The 20790-nt window shown below is 41.7% G+C and overlaps 2 protein-coding genes across 3 annotated transcripts in view; one reads left to right on the top strand and one right to left on the bottom strand.

Moving 5' to 3' along the window:
- Positions 1–1921: 1921 nt before the first annotated feature.
- Positions 1922–14721, bottom strand: ADAT2 (adenosine deaminase tRNA specific 2). The gene is made up of 6 exons (XM_082481029.1): positions 14629–14721; positions 14309–14413; positions 4588–4738; positions 3941–4047; positions 2195–2267; positions 1922–2076 (listed from the first exon to the last, which is right to left on the bottom strand). Exons 1-6 carry the CDS (start codon positions 14683–14685, stop codon positions 2036–2038), a joined length of 534 nt encoding a protein of 177 aa, XP_082337155.1. The 5' UTR covers positions 14686–14721; the 3' UTR covers positions 1922–2035.
- A 57-nt stretch (positions 14722–14778) lies between these two features.
- The window catches only part of PEX3 (peroxisomal biogenesis factor 3), a 24098-nt gene continuing 18086 nt past the window's right edge, over positions 14779–20790 (top strand). For both annotated transcript variants that reach the window (XM_082480987.1, XM_082480988.1), the window contains exon 1: positions 14779–14892. In XM_082480987.1, coding sequence (XP_082337113.1) covers positions 14820–14892 — 73 coding nt within the window. In that variant the 5' untranslated portion in view covers positions 14779–14819. The remainder of the gene's footprint in view (positions 14893–20790) is intronic.

The raw sequence follows: 20790 nt of genomic DNA, 5'->3' as shown, positions 1-20790 counted from the left end.
TTGTCACTCTCTTCAGTCTTCTTTGGCTTTGAGCAGGACTTAAAATGTTTTCTAGGTGACAGATTACCACTGACCACTGTTACAAAATATTTCTGCTCCACTTTAAAAGGACTGCAGAATTGGACACAGCTTTTAAAGTGTGTTTTGTCCTACTACCAGGAATCTTTCTGCTTATTTACATGGCTCCTTCTGGCAGGCTATCCAAATGCTAACAACATTCTCCTTTGAAAGAAGGCAGCGGGGAAGGAAAGTGTTCTTAGGCACTCTGCAGCAGAACAGGTGCTGAGAGATCTAGGTCCTGGTCCAAAACAATATGTAGGCTCCAATTCCTACTGTCACTGATGTCAGTGCAAGCCAGAAGTCTAACGTCTTCCTTTAATTTGGGCTTCAGTGACTTCTTCAAGGTTGAAATTGAGAACTGAATGTATGTATCGGTATAGATAAATGGCTGTCTTACGTCACCAGCAAAATACCATAACCACAGGTGTGACCGTTTCTTTCCAATAAAGCCATCGCAGTCATTAAAAATGGTCTTTTCCTAAATAGCTTTTCCAGCTTAGCTGTCTGGTTCACGAGCCCTCGCAGCTCCAAAGCTGCTGAAATCGACACACAGTCATAACTTCTTCTCCTTATGGAAAGGAAAAGACTCAGAGTGCTGTAATAGGAGAATAGAAAAGGTCACAAGTGTCAACTAGAGGGCTTAAGTTAAAGGAATATTATTTCTAAACTCTGAAAATAGCTATTATGGTAAAAATGCTTCTTTCCCAAGTCACTGTGTAAACAATAAGTACATACACAAAATACAAATTCTAAGCTATTAGGAGCAATGGTGACAAAGTAATGCTATGAATGGTCTTACAAAAAAACACTTTTGAGAGTATTTATTTGAAATATCTAAAAGGTCACAATTATGTGTTCAGTTTTTATAGTCATAGAATTCTAATCACTCATTTACATTAAAAAAAAAGTGAAGGCATTTCTCAAAATTCTGAGTATCAGATGAAGAAACTACAAACAGTCTCGTGCTTAAGATAAGCATCCACTAAGAGGTATATTATCAGGATTGAACTGTACTTGTATTCTTAATTCATTAGTGGAACTGTAAGGCCCTCTTCTGGATTATAAATTACTGCACGGGCAAGCAAAGTGCATGGAAATGACAGACAACCAACACTACGAAAAGATAAACATCTCAGAAAGATTTTCTTCATACTATTTCCAATTTCTTTTCCTGGCTGTCACATGTAGCTGCCCATCTCAGTTACCATAATTTAGTAGCTGAGAACAACTTCAACTTCTCGGCGGATTCTTAACAATATAGCATTTCTTATGCTAATGCTCACAAGAGGAGTGGACAGTCTAAAGTTGTGGAGAGTTTCTGCACAACTTTGTACGAAGATGCTGTACAGCCCAGTGATGCCTGCGTACACGTATTAGCAACAGCATACACAAACTGAGACATGCGATTCTGTAGATATACCCGTCTCCATATGTATGCGACTTTTAGAAGTTATGTTTGAAAATTTGGCTTATGATAGAAAGGGTGTAAAAAACAAGAGCCATTAAAATCATCTTATCTCAAGTCTTCAAGGACTGCACAATTCCTTATATGCTTTTTGATTAAATACACACACAAGGACTGTGAAGGTCTCACAAATGTAACCTTCCAAGAGATTTACTTGGGTTTGCCTAAGCAAACATTTACCATTGAAAAGCAAGATGCTTCTCCACAGACAGAAAGAAAGAAAATATTCTAGAATGTGCTATACAGACTAGCATAATTTTAATGGATCCATCTGGCTGTAAGCAAGTGAACTCAAACTATAAACTTTCCTCTTTCTAAAAACAGCCACTTATTCTCTTGCTTGGTCATGTATGATAACAAGAAATCACACACATAAAAACACAGGAACAGGTAGTATCCTATTAATAAAAGTTCTGTTTAATTGGACCGTACATTTAAAAAAAGAAGGATGCTGAAGAAACCATCACGTTATCATTTTTTGGTAAGTTTCTGTCTCCCATCAGCGTAGGGCTAATTACGATGGTCCTTTTTCCGTACTTTTGATTTTGGTGCTGCCAAGAAGAAACAGAAAGGGAGAAAAAACATCAGAAATTAATTACACTAATACCAGTGCCAGCATTCTTTTACGTTAGGTTGGGATCAAAATGGATCCATTAATGTGAAACCTACCATTGGGATTTTCTTGTCTGTAGAAAGCTTTTAACATTTCCACTGCTTCTTTGGCACGATAGCCAGAAACGCACTGTTGAAATTAGAATGATGTTCATGAGCACATCTAAGAATAAAATATTCTATGTTTCACAATAGTGCCTTAAGTACAGAATAACTGTAAACAACTGTACTGTCTATTCCACTAATTTAACATGTACCTTTAATTGGGGGTCAGAAAATCTCCTTTTCAGGTTGAATATCTCATACCTTTGAAAAATAATATGTTGAGGCTTAGTAAATAATTTCCCTACTAACTTCAAGTTAGGCAAAACAAACTTTCTTAGTAACTTATGTAAAATTTATATGCAACCTCCACTTTTTTCTTATTAATGTGTTTCCAACTTACTTCATATGCTCTTCAAGCATTTGGAAATGTAAGAGACATACACCAAGGTATTTGTAGATAAGATTCCTACCAGGCAACGTATGTCCACACACCTATTCTTTATTCCTAACAGTCACCTCTCAGACCTTTTTGGTCCTTCTGAAGTATTTTTCCAGGCCCTGAACATTAATGACAAACATTTAAATATCACTAACACTAAATGAATCTCCACCCACGCTAGAAAATAATGAATTACACCTATACATCCCACTGCAGCTGTCTACAGAAACAAAGGAAGGACCTGTAGTAGCAAGAGTCTTCTCCTTACCATGTGCCAATGTTAGCAAATGGACACTCTTCCAGTACCGACTATACAAATTAATTCAGATGCTAGTCTCACAAACACCCCATAAGAAAGATGCTTAACATTTTTACACTGGACTGCCAAACAATATCGTCTTGCTGGCTAAAATTCTTTCTGAGCCTTGAGCCTTTGTGCTTATTTACAATGCTGAAATATATTACTTATTTTTTACATTCATTAAATCATAAATGTTAAGTGTGGAAAAGAACTCTAAGAACCCTAATCAGTATCCTTGTATAATAGGGCAGTATCATCTACAACTACATAAAATGTAATAAATATGATGCCATAAATACTCTCTATCTATATGTATGTATAGGTATACTAGTATAATGCTGTAAAATGTCTAGATTTATGTATATTATACTTCCACTGAATGCCTGTCCAGCTTTTCTTAAATGACAAAGATGCCTTGTTCTCCCAAGACACTCTGTTCCAGTCCTTCAGTATCCTTACTGTTCAGAAAGTTTCCTGATACCTAAACTAAATCTCCTCTGCTACTTTTACAGTCTGTATTTATTTTGGGATTTGAACTATATGAAGTAGGACTAAACTAATGCATTTTACCTTGTATATGGATAGACTGGGAGCACAAATACAATCATTTCCAGTGGCACAGCTAAAAACCAGTAACTTAGTAAGCTGCTGTTACTTGATCTTTAATTATGTGTTTGTACATTCTGCAGTTTAAAATAATTCTTCCCTCATCTCTTCAGGCAGCATACACTTACTGTTCTAAGTATTCCACATCTTTCAGATATATTTATTCCTCACCTTGTTGCACGAGTATAATTCTTTCCTCTTTGATGCATCCTTTTAAATATTTTAAGACTGTCATCAGGCTTTCCCTCTATTTTCCTTAATTTAAGGATTTAAATTTTTTACATTATTTTCTTGTAAAGTCAAGTTCACTTGACTTCTGATTACTTAAACTGATGCATGACATTCTCCAAGAATAATGAAGCTAGGCACAGTACCCTAGCTGAAAAACAAAGGAAAACATTTTATAGCTTACTTCAAATGGTTCTCCTGTGTCTACCATATCATCAGATGAGATGCTCAAAACTGAGCCACAGCCTCCAAATCGCTCATTTCGACAACCATATACGACCCGTGGAATTTATGTGACTGAGTTAAGGTATTAAGTTAAAGTGAAAAGCAAGCAGGAAGTAAAGCAGCCTGATTTAAGTAGTCATTACATTTCACTAAAATGTGCTTGTACCTTTCAAACCAAATTAGTTTGCACTACAATTCCCTCATAAAATCAGAACATACTTCTGAGTAATGTAAGATGTATTGCTGAAGATGCACATCCAGCCTTCCTCAGAAAAGGAGAAGCATGAATCTCAAAACAGGCATACAAAGCCTCCATACACCAAAACTGAACACTGAACTGCGATTACCTCATTTTACATAATAACAGATATCTCTACATCCCTAAGAGAAATCGTTGTTTGTCATAATTGCACCATTTCTCTTTCATTTTTGAGTCTCTCGCTATTTACCATGCAGTAAATGGAGGTGGGTGCAGACACTCAAACCATAAGGTGGTACCCCTGTTGGCTTTGCCTGACTGTGCCAAGTCCCCCTGTGTGGGCTCACTGCCAAAAGAGTAATGTTTTGACATAAGGTTTCCCAGCATGAATAAGCATGAAAGGATACTCATCAAGCGCACGGCGGCTGCACACATGATACAAGGCTCTACAGTAACATACAATACCGACTGTGCAAACACTTCTGTATAATCTCTGTTGTGTTGCTTGCACCAGTCAAGGACCCGATCGATTGCCACCATTTCTGCATGTCGAGTAGCCTAGGAGATAAACATAAACATTTTCTTAAAAGTTTGAATTGATTCATAGCTTTAAACTTCTCACTTGTACAGATACAAATTAAATAAAACACAATGTCATGAAATTATTCCTTCAAGTCAAAGGCACGATGGCCTGACATCTAATTTATTAATAATGCAATTATTTTCATTTCTGTTAAAGAAGTAATGTAACGCTTTCTTGAGAAGACTCTTTTTATTACATCTCTTTCCTGGTCCAAGCTGCAGAAGAAACTTCATACAGCCCAAACTGCAGAAGTTTGGGCTCAACCCAAGAAAGAACATATTCAACCTCAATGTCCTATGCAGCACACACAAAATCCACAAGCACAAACCAGTTTTTTCTTCTACCTGTTGCTAGGCAGAGGAGTCTGCTCAGTTCTCCACTCTGTCATGCCAACATAATAAGACAAGGCATGAAAGCTCTCCTTGAGGCTTAAGAGACACACAAAGCCCCCTAGAACAACTCATCTAACCCACTGTGCTTCCAAGAGTGAGAATGCAAGATGGGTTACTTTCTCTGGAAATATTAAGGAACTGCTCCTTGCTGGTACCTTTTCACCCCTCTGACAATGTTACTGTGCCTGCATGGAATGAATATGCTGTGAATATGCAATAATTTCAGTATGTTTCTGGAACTACTTACCGTACTGTAGTATTTTTGGTTTGCATCAGGTTTAATGCTGCCTGGAAATACATATATGTACACTAAGTCCCTCAAGTAATAGGCAGGGATTGCAGCATATGCCCGATTGCAAAAAGACAGAAGAATATTGATTTCTCTTTTTTTAATCCAAGACGACTGAATAACGAGTATCTCAGAGGTCACAGCAACAGGCATAGCACAAAAACCCAGACGTAAGAAGTGTTACCTTTTATTGCAGAGAGACAAAAACAATCAGTAATGTCCCAGTATGGCTTTGGAATGTCTGCAGCCGTGTGTTTTGCCAATCAAAAGTCACAACAGAAATATCACAACAAACTAGTTATGAAAGGACTCTCCAGTTACAAAGCCTGATACTTATTTGAGTTAAGGCTGTTAGTATTTTCCTTCTTTTTAATCTGTTACGGAAAAAATAACCAGAGGATGAAGTTGCTAAACTGCAGTTTTAGCAGTTGCTAAACTGTGGCAGTCCGGTGAAGTTCCCACTGACTGGAAAAGGGGAAACATAACGCCCCATTTTCAAAAAGGGAACAAAGGAAGACCCAGGGACTACAGGCAAGCCAGTCTCACCTCTGTGCCTGGCAAGATCACAGAGTAGATCTTCCTGGAAACTCTGGTAAGGCACACGTGGAAAATAAGGAGGTGATCGGTGGCAGCCAACATGGCTTCACCAAGGGCAAGTCATGCCTGACAAATCTGGTAACCTTCTATTATGGTGTTACAGTGTTGGTGAATAAGGGGAGAGCAACAGATATCATCTACCTGGACTCATGCAAAGCATTTGACACTGTCCTGTGCGACATCATGGTCACTAAATTGGAGAGACATGGATTTGATGGATGGACCACTTGGTGAATAAGGAACTGGCTGGATGGCTGCACTCAAAGGGTTGCAGTCAACAGCTCGATGTCCAAGTGGAAACAAGTGGCATTCCTCAGGGGTCGGTACTGGAACTGGTACTGTTTAATATCTTTGTCAGCAACACAGATAGTGGCAAGTTTGCTGATGACACCAAGCTGGGTGGCACGGTCAACATGCTGGAGGGAAGGAATGCCATCCAGAGGGACCTGTACAGGCTTGAGAGGTGGGCCCATGCCAGCCTCATGAAGTTCAACCAGGCCAAGTGCAACGTCCTGCACCTGGGTTGCAGCAATCCCAAGCACAAATAAAGGCTGGGTGGAGAACAGATTGAGAGCAGCCCTGAGGAGAAGGACTTGGGGCTGTTGATGGATGGGAAGCTCAACATGAGCCAGCAATGCGCACCTGCAGCCCAGAAGGCCAACCATATCCTGGGCTGCATCAAAATAAGTGTGGCCAGCATGCCAAGGGAGGTGATTCTGCCCCTCTACTCTGCTCTGGTGGGACCCCACCTGGAGTACTGTGTCCAGCTTTGGAGTCCTCAGCACAAAAAGGACATGGACCTGTTGGAACAAGTCCAGAGGAGGGTCAAAAAGATGATCAGAGGGCTGGAACTCCTATCCTATGAAGACAGGCTGAGAGGATTGGGATTGCTTAGCCCAGAGAAGAGAAGGCTCCAGGGAGGCCTTACAGCAGCCTTCCAGTATCTGGAGGGGGCCTACAAGGAAGCAGGAGAGCAACTTTTTACAAGGCCATGTAGTGACAGGATGAGGGGGAATGGCTTCAAACTGGAAGAGGGTAGATTTAGATTAGATATCAGGAAGAAATTTTTCACTCTGGTGGGTGGTGAGACACTGGAACAGGTTGCCCAGGGAAGCTGCGGATGCCCCATCCCTGGAGGTGTTCAAGGCCAGGCTGGATGGGGCTTTGAGCAACCTCGTCTAGTGGGAGGTGTCCCTGCCCATGGCCAGGGGGTTGGAACTAGACAATCTTCAAAGTCCCTTCCAACCTAAACCACTCTATGATTCTATAAGGATGGTGTTGACACATGCATTAGACTAAGACTTAATCAATCCAAAATATACTTGTACCTCTGCTACATATGTTTTTATGTGATTTTAGATAACTTCCTCTCATGCACTTGGGTTAATGTTTCCGCACTGTACAGATCTGTGGTGGTAACTGTGAGATGCTGTACAATGTATGGCAAAGAACTCATGTATAGGTAACTTAGTGGTTAAGTTTAATACTGTTTAAAAATGTTTTAAAACTTCTACAGAGATCTACATTGCCTATGCCTACATGAGCAAATAGTGCAGTGCAAGAGGAGTGTATTTGTAAGCCAAAACTGCTGAGGGCTCAGCACCAGTTCAAGGGAGTTCACACAGGCCTAGCTCTGGTTTAGTCCCATGAATGGTATATTCCCAGCAACACCTGGAGTGCATTAGGTATGCTCCCTGAGTGAATCTTTTCAGTATAGTTTCAGCTGAAACGAAGACAGTTTGTGATCTCTGAGATACAAATCAAAGCATGGTAAGCAGATACAATCAAGAAAGTTATTCCATGCGTGCACCTGTGATCTGAACTAACATAGTAATGAACCTACTTGGCATAAAAACATGGATCTGAATCAATATGGAGCCATGATTCCTCCAGATCTCGTAGTGAAATGTTGCCATGAGTTGCCCTACTTGAATAAACAAGATCATGTCAGCTGAAGTCTCAGTGTACACATCTTAGGGAGTGACAAAGCACAATGTCCTTCAGCAGAACGATGCCTCAGAACTACTACAGCTACCGTAACTCACAAGTGTAAGTTGTGGCTATTCTAGTTTTGTGCCACTCAGATCAGAAGAGACATGAATACCATATTGTCTTTTTGACTCCTGAGAACAAACTGAAAGCATATAAGCAGTAAGCCTTCCTTATCAGAGGAAAATGTGCCTCTAATCTATGACACTGCTTTATACTGAGTACACCAAGTAGCTTTTAGGCCTCTGCTGCTCTTGGGAGTACAAGTCAAGAAAAGCTATTCAGCTGCTGCAAGTCATACTGGCTTCTGCGGTAATAGAAGACAGCAACATGAAAGAGATTACACTAATATAGAATATTACTAGATCCCGGTGAATCCACATCTTCAGTAATACATACTGGTTTGGTCATCTCACTTCATGAAGACATGGGAACACCAGGACAAATTAACTACAGGGTGAAAAAGGATTATCCAAGTTAAAGAACAGCCTCCGTACAGAGCCTAACTAGACTACGTCTCTTAAGTCACCAGATACAGTCATTAGTTTTCCAAGTTGACTACAGTAGAGGTTTATGGAAAATCAAGAAGAATGTGGAAAAGCAAACAGTAAATTGTGATTTATTATTTCTAATAACAAGCAGGCACCCAATGAAATTATCAGGCAGCAGATTTTGAACAAACAAAAGGAAGTACTCTTTCACAAAGCACATAATTAAATTGTGGAACTCATTGCCACAGGATGCTATGGAAGCCAAAACCATAAATGAGTTCAAAAAAGGTTTAGACAAATTCATGGAGGATATGTGCACAGACAGCTATCAGAAACAATGATCCAGACAGTCTTGGGTTCTGGAAGTCCCTAAGCTATTCACTTTCAGAAGTGGAAAGGATATGCAAGGAGAAGGTTTACGCTACTCTCTCCTTGTTTCTTGAGCTCCTTCCTTAAGCATCTGCTAAAGGTCCTTCTTAAAGACAAGATATAGGGGGAAAACTGACCTTCTAGGTCTGTCTTAAGATTTTGTTTTGTATTGAGCTATGACTAGATAGTCTTTCTATTGATTTGCTGTGTGTAACATAACATACAAAAAAAAGTTTATTTTCATTTTGAGTCACTGACTCAGCTCATAAGCTTCTATAAATGCCTACTGTTTTTCAACTTGCCCAATCTTATACATTATTTTAAAGCCAAGAAAACAACAGCAGGTAAGAGTAGAAAGGGAAAAAGAAAATTATTAGAGTGGCAAAAGGTGTTCTAAGGAAAAATTATCTGAAGCTGATGTCAGTGGGGAAAAAGCCTTGACAAAGCCTTAAAATAGTGCCCCAAACTGTGCAAATGTTTTATAGACAAATAAAGATACCACCACTGCACTGAAAAGCTTACTTACTAAATCTTAGAAAAGAATTAAGAAGTGAGAGTAAAGGGGGCCAGAGCTCAAAGTTCTATATTATCTTGTGGCTTCATTAGTAATTTAAGAGTTCAAACAATGTCTCATTTTCAATTATTGCATATTGTACTTGCAAGATGATCTGGGCAAAGACACGTGCTACAATGACCCAACAGAAGGTAACAGAGGAGAAGTCTGCATGTATCAACAAAGGACCTAAGACAGACAGCATTTTAGTGGGAAGCAAATGATTGCATCACACTGTCGCAGATGGAGCGATGCACTCCACTCGCAAGTGAGAAGCAGCAATATATTTTATTGATATAAAACTGAGAGTTAACACCGTTCCATGATAAATGTGACAGTGGTTTAACAAGATACAATGGCAAGATACGCTTGGTTATATACTGCATAGAGGACAGGGTCAGACAAAACTGCTAGGGAGACCGTCGCATTGTGTCACGAGGTTCAGAGAGGACTCCCTTGCATTCTTGACTCCATCCCTTAGAGGAGCCTAGGTGTGGCGATCCAAACTTAGTCCTAGACTTGGTCAACAGCTTATGTCTAAAGGATTATAAATGCACAATCAGTCCTTTATATCACTTAGCTAAGATTTCAAAGTTTCAGAGCACTTATTCCCAATTCACTTATCTGACATGATAAGGAGTCTCTCAACCTCAAGGAGTAATCTTGAGAGGCATCCGTACTCAAGGAGAGATCCTGGCGTCAGCCCACTGCTGTGCAGGAGAGCTGAAAGGGCTTTCGGACTGCTTACTATTTATGGGGGCAAGATGATTGATGATTGACTCAGTCATATTACATACTGACTGCAGATGTTAGTTTGTTCCAAATCTGGCCTGAGTTGGACACTGACCAGCACTGTGGTTAGGTGGGCACATTGCCATAAATTAGCCATTGGCTACTGTGTTGTTATCTGTCTCTCCCGAATCCACTTTGAGCCGGATGCACCCATCACAACCACATGCAGCCATCACAACCACCACCAGCAGTTATTGCTTGAGCAGGGTTACGGGAAAAGGTCAAGTTGGGAGGAACACACCGTCACACACACACGGGAATAAAGATGCCAAAACCCAAAGAGTTCTAGTTGGGAAGGGTCACATACGTTACAAGCAAGAAAATTTTGAGGTTGGTCTGAAGCAAGACTGTGAACAAGCAAGTGTGGGAGCTACCGGAGGGAACACAGTACTGGCACAAGCTTGTGACTGTTACTGCCAGGGTGTTGAAAACTAGTGTCTTACACAGACATTTGTTGCACTATTGCCCAATGAATACAAGTAATGCCATGCCTAACTATTTTGAAATGCTGGTGCCACAGCCATGCTCCCAAAAAAAATAAAATTAAACAAACACAGCTGTATATGAACTCCCTTCTTCCAACAGACACTTCTTCCAGAAGAATGTGATGATGATCAATAATTTTGCAAATAACTTCCACAGAATAAGCGGCAGTATGTCTAACATCTTGTTCTGCTATGGACAGGCAGGGCAGAAACACAGGGTGACAGGAGACAGACTGAAAAAACTGGAGAGCTTTCAGCAACTAAATCTTTTTGCCAACATTAGCAGTTTAGGAACAGAATGAAAGAGGGCATAAAGAAGACAATACCTGCTTGTAACTCCAGTCAGTTAGAGGATTAGAGGATGCACAGACTTACTTAAGGAAAAGACAAGGAATTTATTTGACACAAAGCTTAGTGGCAAGTTGATTTCTGAGCAAGGGCAAAATTGTAGGGAAGGACTGCAGATCTACATGGATAAATGATCAGTTTTTAAAAGTGGAAAGAAAGTTTGCAAGGAGTAAAAAAAAACAATAGCAAAGGCTAAAGGAAGAATCACCAAACGTCAACCTTGCAAAACAAATTACATAAAAAGTAAAAACGTCTTGAGAAAAAACACGTGAAAAAGGAGTTAGAACTACTACAGTGACCTTGAGATGAGGCTCATATAATTATAGTACTATTCCAAAACAAAATCAGTATTTGTCTTTTCAATAAAAATGACGTGGAGAATGTGATCAAAGACAGAATAAGAATATGGAAGCAGAAATTACAGCACATGGAGTACAGAATTACAATGTTCAAATGATTAAATTCCCCAGGGCATGGAAGAGGGATGAAGGGCAAAACCCCAAGACGATAGATCATCTCCACCAGAAAAATTCGAAGGAACTTGTGCATGAGGCTGCCAATCCCATAGCAATGCTTTTGCGATGTAATATATATATATATATATGAATCACATGACTGAAACCTGTCAGAGAAAACAGTCACTGTAATGAAAAATAGGAAGGACATACAATCCTGACATCTACAGACAGCCTCAACAGCAAAACATGCAACATAACAAACTTGGAAGGTAATATTATATGGCCCAGTCTATAAAAGGGAAATGAAATAAAATACACTGTGGATTTACATAAGACAGCTGACACTAAATTAACCTAGTAACTTTCTTTGACAAATGTTCTTTCTAGGCAAGAGAAACACTAATCTCATCTCTCTGAATGTCTACAAAGCACCTGGCACAGCGTAACACACGAAATAATTGTCAGTCTGGGGAAAACAGCATAGCACAAGAAATGTAAGGTAATCAAGCAATGAAGAGAAGTTGCATTCAAAGGCGAAATATTTATCCAGAGGGAACTAATTAGCAAAGATGCTCAAAGATAATTTTGTGTCAGTATTTTCAGTTGTGAAATTGGTATTAACTGGAGAAACATGATGTGATGTCTTTCACGTGATGAACGACATTGTCATAAGAGACAGGGTCAGAGTATCACTCAAGAAGTGGATGGCCTTATAAATGGGACTAAAAAAAAAGATAAAACAGCAAATGAAGAACAACAAAACAGCATTATGGACCAAGGCAGGTCCAGAGAAGATAGGTGGACTTATTTCCAAGAAGGGTGGGAAATATTATCGTTAACAAACAAGGCACAGGAGAAAGTCCACCTGGAATAAAGTACATAATTCTGGTTAAGTGAATTCAAGAAAGATGAATCAAAGCTGGAATGGATGTATACAAGAATTATTAGAATGAATACAGAAAGAAAGCCTATCTTCTGAGAGGAGATTAAATAGCTGACTTGGGGAAAACAGGGAATAACAAAAGCTGAAAGGGAATATGACTTCAAATACCTCCATGCTTTGTAAAATAAAGGATGATGCCGGCACAAGAACAGAGACATATAAACAGACCATAAAAAGTTTAATACTGGGAATCAGATGTTTTCTAGCCATCTGAGGAATCATGTTCTGGAGAAGTCCTCCAATGTGAGGTTGGACAAGAAATTGGTTAGGACCTTGACAAATTTACGATGTTCTCTGGAACTGCCTCAATGGTTCAAGAGTTGTTTTTTTTTTTCCCCAGGATTGTTCTTAAATAATGCCAGAAATCAGTAGGAGAAAATTGAAAACAATTTCCTCTGTTCACATTTCCCAGCAAGTGCCTCTTTCATGCTCACAATTTCTTTTAGACTATATGGAGCAATTAAGTATCTGATACAAAATTTAGAAGCACTGAGAACCCAGCATTTCCAATCACTATACTATAAGCATTTATGAAAATTAAGCCACAAAAGAATTGAAACTTGAGCTAAACAGAAATTGAAAAAAGGACTGGCTTTCAAAGATACTAACAGTTTACTGTTTCCAAAACTCAGACATTTTTTTTTTAGATCAGGCTGATTGGATGTTAATACAAAAAAAGTCCAAAAGCTTCCCTAATATTTTTAAGTTGATTCTGATTTTGTTATCAGTCTTGTCAGTTATGTTCTGCCCGTGTGATTTTTACATGGCATTAATAACTCTGGCACAATTTTCCCAAGAAGTGTTTGCTTCCCCACAGTGTTTACACTGCTTTAACTTGAGATGCCTAGCTTCTGTGTCATCTGACTTCCTTGAGTTGTATCACTATTTTAATATGTTATGCATTGTCCTGTAGCACAAATTAGTATAATGATTCATGTTTACTGTTACATTTTTGGGGCTTAAAAGACTCATTTTCACCTTTTATTACATTTTCAGATTTGAGACATCTAATATAAGTTACAGACAGATCCTGCAATCAGATCCGTTTACACAAAACTTCCAGTTGCACAAAATCCGTTGGCTTTAACGGGTTTCTCAGCATGTATAAGATCTAATTTGATGGCTAAAATTGCAAGCATCACGTCTAAAATTTACAGGCAATTTTTTTTTAGAAAGAACAACTTTGTCAAAGGAACGACTTTTGTAAACGAAACGTGAGATTTTGTCAGCCTACACATTCTGTAACTCTACACAACTTCCCAACTCCTTGTCTTACCCCTGCCCCTTCCAAAATGAAACTGTTATTTATTTATTTACTTGTTTATTTGTACGGCAGTTTTCCTAGAAAAGCAACAGAGCTGGATTTCCGATTTATATCTTACTGCTTTTCAGATAACTTTATCACATAACATGAAAATGCTAGTTTTCTAACAACACAAGCTCTTTCTGGGGCATCTACGGAAAGAATTCCAACAGAAAGGCTGCACAGGTCACTCCTGTCCCACTCTTCGCCCCCGGCTGACTTTAAAAGCCTCCAGAGAGCCCGTCTGAAACCTAAACCCCCTCCAGGGACGACAGCATCCCCGCTTCACACCACGACTTCACGACCTTCCCTGTTTCGCCATCTATCCCGTTACTCCCGCCCCGCCCCCCCCGCCCGCCCTCTCACGACAGCTGGGCGCCGAGGTGACACGTCGCGAGAGCTGCCCCTCACCTGCCCAAACCCCTCCCGTGACGGCCGGGGCTGAACCAGCCGCCCCGCCGGTGCCAGGGGCGGTCGGGCCGGGCCTGACCAGGCTCCCCCCCCCCGCCCCCCCGCCCCGCTTCGCCCCAACTCACGTTCTTCGTCTCGTTGACCTCGTTCCGGCCCCTCCCGATGACCTCCCCGCCGTACACCACCAGGCAACCGACGGGAACCTCCCCGTTCTCCAGCGCCTCTTTAGCCTGCAGGACACACAGACAGACGAGCCAGGCTTTAACCAAGCCCCGTTCTCCCACCCCCTCGGCGCTGCCGTGGAGGAGGCCGCGGCCCGCCCTGCGGCTCCCCGCTCCCCTCAGGCCCTCCTCCGAGGCCTCCCCCCCCCGCGGGGGAGCGCATCCCAGTCACCCGCACCCCTCACGGCACTGGGGGGACACACGCCCCCTCCGCCCGCACTGACCACATCGAGGGCCTGGTCCATCCAAGCTACCAGCGCCGCCTCCTCCTCCTCCGCCATGGCCGGCACTGGCGGAGCGCGGGCGGTGTTTCCGGGGGGCCGGGCGGGCGGGCACGGCGGGCGGGGCCGCTGCCACCGCCCCTTCCGCCGACGCGGGGAGGTGAGGGGCGGCCGGGCCGGGCCGGGCGCGCAGGATGCTCCGGTCCCTCTGGAGTTTCCTCAAGCGGCACAAGAAGAAATGCCTCGTCCTCGGCACCTTCCTCGGCGGTGAGTACCCGGTAGCCGGGGCCGAGGGGTGGCGGCAGTGGTAGGCGATAACAGGGCTCGGTGCGGGGCCTTCCCGCTGCCGCTGAGGTGCTCCCGCTTCCCGCCGGGGAGGCCCCCCTGGGAGGCGGCGCTCGGCCGCTGAGCCCCGCCAGCCTCCGCGGTGGTGGAGCGGGTTCCCCGCTGGCAGGGAAGCTGGTCGGGCGAGCCCAGTGCTGGCCACCGCCGGCGTGACCGGCCCGGCGGTGCCCGCGGGCCCGGTCGGCCTCGTCCCCTCCCGGCCGGCCCTGTGGGCGGTGGGCTGTTGCGGGGGGGAGCTCCGCCGTGGCGTGGAGCAGCCCCTTCGCCTCGCTGCTTGGCGCCCGAAGGCACCCACCGACCACCTTCGGGCCCGGGGCTTCTCGCGGCGGGCGCCTGCCTTGGTTTGAAGTAAAGTTTGACCGTGCGAAGTGTGGCTCACCTTTGTGTCGTTATTTCTAGGACGGAGGCTGAAAGCCCATAGTTTTAAAAGCGGCTTGCGCGGTGAGGTGAATTGTCGAATATAAACCAACGGCAGACACAAAACTCTACTGCAGAGTAGGATTTACGTTAATTATTCAAGCCGTTCTCTCTCCCTGAAAGGTCTCGTCTAACCTGTAGGGTGGTTATGGGCTGGTAAGCTCCTCCTTTCCTTGGCGTTATTATAGGATTATTTTTAGTCGGAATTGGATTTAAAATAACACCTTGGATCTGTCTCTGTGTTTAATAACGAAGTGCGTGGCTGTGCAGCTGGAGATTAGGTACTCCTCAAAAGGTATGGCTGTGTCTTTGCATGCTCAGTCATCAGATGTATTTATATCTTATGCAAATGGTGCAGAGTTAAATATTACAGAGTTGCTAAGGAAAGTTTGTATTTGTTTATACCCACTGGAACTTGCCTGAACAGTTAAATATTTTTTTTCTCCTGTTTAGGTGAGGTCTCTTGTAAAGGTGAATTGTATATACTTCTGACTTGCCTTGGTTGTTGTCCTCTGCATCCTTTCAGCATGAATTTCTTCTGCGTTTCTCTGAAAAGTGCCGATTAATACACAGTAATAGGTTAGATGATGATTACTGAAGTACTTGTCAGACCGCTTCTCCAAGTTTACCCCTTCACCTGCAGGTTTTCTGACTCTGCAAGTACAGCAGGAAGTAACGTTTACCAGTTCCTGAGCCACTACACTTACAACCCACCATGTTAAGTAAACAGATTTTCTTTAATGTACCAGGCTGTAACCTGCAAGCTGTGCCCCCTCTCCTTCAACTGTCTTTGTGAGAGTGGTGGGTGGACAAATAGGAGTAGTAAAAACATCAGTTGTCCTAGTTTCAGCTAGTAAGCGTGGATCAATGTCCTAGTGAGAAAGCAGATATCAGAGAGCTTCTGGCTCTTCGTAGTCCTTATAGCCTGAAATCCTAAATTCATCAAGTATAAACAACCCTCTGCCAGCCTACATCAAACAGCCATCCTATTAGTGCTGAATTTGCAGCTTTTTTTTCTTATGATTGGTGCTGTTTGTGTACAGTTCATTGTCACTTTCGCTAAAATGCTACTGACTGGTTGAGGTACACTTAAAAAAAAAATAATCAGGTACTAAAATATAGTCTTTTAAAGTATGACCAATCAAAAAAAATCTCAAGATGCTCCTCTTGTAACAAGCATTTCAACTTCTGACTGAAAATATTGAACTATGCTGTTGTTGCCTGCAGCATGGATCAGGTACTTGTTTTCCCAGGCCATATTGTATTTGAGGAGGCTGTAGAGAACTGCTTTTTTGTATTTGAGACTCTGTAGTTAATCATCTGCAAGCAGGGGGACATCATTAGCTGCCACCAGCTGCAACTTGCACTGTGGTATTTTAGGGCAGACTGGGAGATGGAGGGGTTTACTGCAGAGTGCTGCACTACAGTTGTTCAGCAACTGAATCTTGAGTGCTTTGGCCATCTACATATTAGTGATGGATCAGACCTTAAAATAACTCCAGGAGTTATGGTAATGCCACCACTGATGAATCAGAACTCTCAGGTCCACAAAGGACTCTCCTCCAAAAAATACTGCCTAATGTTGAAAGGTAGAATGCAACTTTACATCGCTGCTTTTACTTGAAGACAGAATATTTGAAATTGGCTGAATGATTTAAGAAAACTATCCAAATCTGCTGATTTAATACCAGAGACTGGAATCTATGTCTGTGGTGTTTTTTTGTTCTTTTTAAGAGCTGTAGGCGCATTTTCTGGGAAGGGGGATGTAACAAAGAAAATGGGACATCACAGGGTTTAATGATTTTAAGTCTTTAACTGGCACATGGTCAGAGATGAATGTAAATATTTAATGGTTCTTTAGATGGTGCAGAAGAGTCTCTACATTATTACTGATACAGTGTTGTATCAGTGTTGTGTTACTGAAGAATTACTGCATCAAAATTTGAGTTGGTTGATGCTCTTTCCTCTGTTTACTGACATGGATTCCTTATGTCTTATCAGTGGTTGTCATTCTTTGTGTAATTTCTGTCAATTTTCTGCTTATGAAGATAGAAAACTTGTAAGAGCTCAAATTGAGGGAAAAGCAACTGAAGTAGGTGTGATTTTTCCCTTAACCATAGAGAGGGGTTGAGAAAACCTCAACTTAGCAAAGACCCTATAACAACCAGTTCTTCAGGAGTCTGTTCTTTTACCAATGTAAAGTAAATTGCATACTATGAAGACTTCAATATCTTCAAGCAAGCAAAATCTAGTACTCTGGGATCAAACCCACCAGAAATATGTAAAGCAGGGAGATAGCTAGCATGATGGAGCTGCAAGGATGTGTTATGTTCACTTGTTCTTATTCAGTAGAAATCACTTTAAGGTAAGTCTACCTATCTCAGTGCTTAGTGTTCAAGACAGATTTCAATGGATGTTACAAAATGATTCGCTGTTGACATGCTCTTGTTGCAGTAGAAGAGCAAGTTCAGGGTGTGCCTGAAATGTATAGTTCTGATTTCACTGGTGAATGAATTATTGCTCAATTTCATCTGTTGCAACCTTCAGCTTGCAGAAAGAGCGTTTCAGTTCAGGAGTCTGCTTAGCAAAGAAAGTTGTCTTGGTTTGTGAGTGAGTTCAGGGACATTAAATAGGTTTTAGTGGGACTCAGTGGTGCGAATAAGGCTTTAGTGTCTTTTTATTTTAAATATGGTTTTCGACCATAATGGAACAGTTATATGTCAGTTGATGCATAGCTTGCTCGTACATAAGGACAAACCACAACTTTTGGAGCTGTCGGCGTTCTGGGAGGATACAGGCTTCAGTGTGTCAGCACGATTTCTACATAATGAAATTCTTAAAACTGAAAATTTTCCCTTGATCTTTTTTTTTTTTTTTTTTTTTTTCCCTGAGGAAAGTATGGCAGTGAGAGGAAAGGTTACATAGGGTTGTAAAGAGTTTTCCTGAAAACTTGGTGCCTCCTAGTTACCTATCCCACCCTTCTGCTCATCCCTCCATTCTATCTGTGAAGAAAGGAAAGGGCTGAGGGAGAGGTAAGCCGTAACTTAAGTGATGTGAGAAATATCCTACCTGTTTGATACCACTGGCATGAATATGTAAGAACCTGCAGATTTTGTAAGCTACTTCCATTACTTACATTTAGATGGGACGAGCCTATGCAATGCTGCAGCTGAAGAGGGCTACACAGACAAATTAGAGCATGTTTGTCTCAATTCACTGTTAACAGATGAATCAAAGTGTCGCTGCCACAGGACATAGGTATTGTAGACCCCGGGTGTTCCCGGTGTTGTAGGACAAAGTTATGGTTTGTGGCTGAGCACCGCACAGCTGCGCACTCACACTGCCCACCCCCCTCTCAGTGGGGTGGGGGAGAGAATCGGAAGGGTAAAAGTAGGAAAACAGATGGGTTGAGATAAAAATGATTCAATATTTTAAAAAATAAATAATCATAATAAAAATTGTAGAGAAGGGGGGGGATAAGTAACAAAGAGAAAGGAAAAATAAAACACAAGAACTACAAGTGATGCAAATGAAAACAGTTGCTCACCACCAACTGACCAATGCCCAACCAGTCCCTAAACAGTGGTCCCCCCCTAACCTCCCCTGTAGTTTTATTGCTGAACATGATGTCATAAGGTATGGAATATTCCTTTGGTCAGTTGGTGTCAGCTGTCCACGCTGTTTCCCCTCCCAACTTCTCGTGCACCCCCAGCCTACTCGCTGTGGGGTGAGAAACAGAAAAGGCCTTGATACTGTGTAAGCACTGCTCAGCAATAACGAAAACATCTCTATTATCAACACTGTTTTCAGCACAATTCCAAAACGTGGCCCTCCACTAGCTACTGTGAAGAAAATTAACACTACCCCAACCAAAACCAGCACAGACAACCAATACAAATGTAACTACATTTCACTTTGTATATCAGTTTTTAACAGTCTGAATTGTAATTTCAGATCCTTCCTGAGGTTCCTGTACCTGAAGGTTCTGGCATCAGCTGATGTAGTTTGTACCACTCACCTGTTTCTGAACCCTCTGTGAATCAGAAGTGTTGGGACTATAGTTGTTTGTATAATTCACGTTTTAATGAAGGCAGGAGAAGGCAGAATGCAGAAATTATCTTTTAGGCAGTCTCATAATTGCTGAATTTTCTTAATTCCTGGTTTTGTATGGAACGTATGGGAAAGATTCAGTATGAGATTCCGTCTATACAATGGTTTAGCTAATTAGACATGAGTAAAATGTTGCTGCTGCCACTTTTTGCAATCCTCCTATCCCATACTGAGAGGTAAAATTGAGTTATATTAGCTGTTGTAAAAAGTTGGTGTTTGCTTTGCTTGTTTATAACAACAGAGATGTTCAAAATGTCAGTTTAGTTCCTTACAGGTACATTAGCTGACTTGACATGGCAGTTCCTGGGGATGTGGCTTTCTCTGGTCTGGCTTCCAACTCCAAGTGACAGTGTTTTCGTGTGATGCGTTCAGCCTGGACTTCTATAGAAGTCTGTTATTTTCAAGTCTTCTGGATTAATGCTGCGTGTGTCAATATAGCTAGACAAAGTAGTTCTAAAGTAAAATGTGAACACACATGCAGACCGTCTCCCAGGCTGGCAGCTCCTTGAGACGTCCCATAAGCTGGAAACTTGCAGAGGCTCCAATGCTGTGTTCAGGCACAAGCAACTAGTGGGCAGAAATTAATTGTCACAAAGATGACAACAACGACAAGTAACAGAGGCAGCCTGCTGCTGATATCCAGACTTTTTTGATGTTCATTGGTTTTGCTTAAGCTGTGTGGATGGTGGAACTTTTACCTTGATTAACTTCTAATGCATTGCATTCTTAAAGATGAAGCCGGGGTGAATAACATCTGTTAGTGATGGGTCAAAGTTACAGCCTAGTTCAAGGGAAGGGGGGAGAAATAAGACTAGTAATAGCTGGTGTTGCATCATTTTAGACAACTCCTTGTTAAACCTGGATAACTGCTAATGCAACTTTGGACCCTCAGGAGGCACAGCAGTTCTTAGTACAGAGTAATCACACAGCTTTAACAATCGAGTATTAAGCAATTAGCTGTCTCAATCTTAATTATAAAGGTGCTGCTCCAGCATATCACTCAAGGGCATGCACATGATTCTTGAATTGTTTGCATGTGTTCTGTGTACGTACAGGAAGAGTCTTTTTTTTTTTTTTTTATACTTACCACTTTTCTGCCACAAAACCTGGAGTTAAAGGATTTGTTGTGGGGGCCGGGAGAGGAATAAACAAAAGTAGTCATTTGGACAAGTGACTATGTGTGAATGTAATGTGAAAAATGTGGTGGGATAAAATGATTGGAAAAATCTTGTGTTCAAAAATTATTTACTAATACTAAAAAGTTGTTCCTGTTCCAGTATGTTAGCTGCCAAA

Source organism: Vanellus vanellus (assembly GCF_965231255.1).
Source record: "Vanellus vanellus genome assembly, chromosome: 3".
Lineage (NCBI taxonomy): Eukaryota > Metazoa > Chordata > Aves > Charadriiformes > Charadriidae > Vanellus > Vanellus vanellus.
The sequence above is the reverse complement of the archived record's forward strand: the minus strand, read 5'-3'. Positions and strand labels throughout refer to the sequence as shown.